The sequence below is a fragment of the Charadrius vociferus genome, unplaced genomic scaffold (genome assembly GCF_000708025.1).
Source record: "Charadrius vociferus isolate BGI_N301 unplaced genomic scaffold, ASM70802v2 scaffold1122, whole genome shotgun sequence".
NCBI lineage: Eukaryota > Metazoa > Chordata > Aves > Charadriiformes > Charadriidae > Charadrius > Charadrius vociferus.
This window is the reverse complement of record NW_009647051.1, coordinates 4,383-4,759: the sequence shown is the minus strand read 5'-3', so window position 1 is coordinate 4,759 and position 377 is coordinate 4,383. Positions and strand designations below refer to the sequence as shown.

Genomic DNA, 377 nt, shown 5'->3' with positions numbered 1-377 from the left:
CCACTTTCGTGTCCTGCCCCCCCGGGCCGCTGCCGGCGTGGGTGCGCTGTCCCCGGCAGGCGGCTGCCGACTCGCCCGGCCATCGGGGAGCGAAGGGGGGGTGGTCCCCGGCGTGGGGCTGGGGGGGCGAGGGGCCACCACCTCACTGAGCAGCTCCCTGTCCTGTTGTAGTTGTTTCCCGCAGCCGGACCTGTAACAAGGTTTTTAAGCGCAAAAGGCCGAGGCTGGACTCCTCGGGCGCTGACCCCAGCCCTCCTTAAAGCTTAGCCGTGCCGACGCGGGTGTGGGACGCGTGCCCTCCCGCTGTCACCGCTCTCCCTCTGCTCTGCCCTCGCTCAGTTCTACAGCGCCTCGGGGATGCCCACCAAGCACCTCTC

At 69.5% G+C, this 377-nt stretch overlaps 1 protein-coding gene across 1 annotated transcript in view; it reads left to right on the top strand.

Annotated features, from left to right (window-relative positions):
- LOC104295935 (RING finger protein 121-like) overlaps positions 1–377 on the top strand; it is a gene marked incomplete at both ends in the record, with an annotated part of 12,553 nt that overhangs the window by 7,798 nt on the left and 4,378 nt on the right. The window contains one exon of the mRNA XM_009895753.1: positions 340–377. Coding sequence (XP_009894055.1) covers positions 340–377 — 38 coding nt within the window. The remainder of the gene's footprint in view (positions 1–339) is intronic.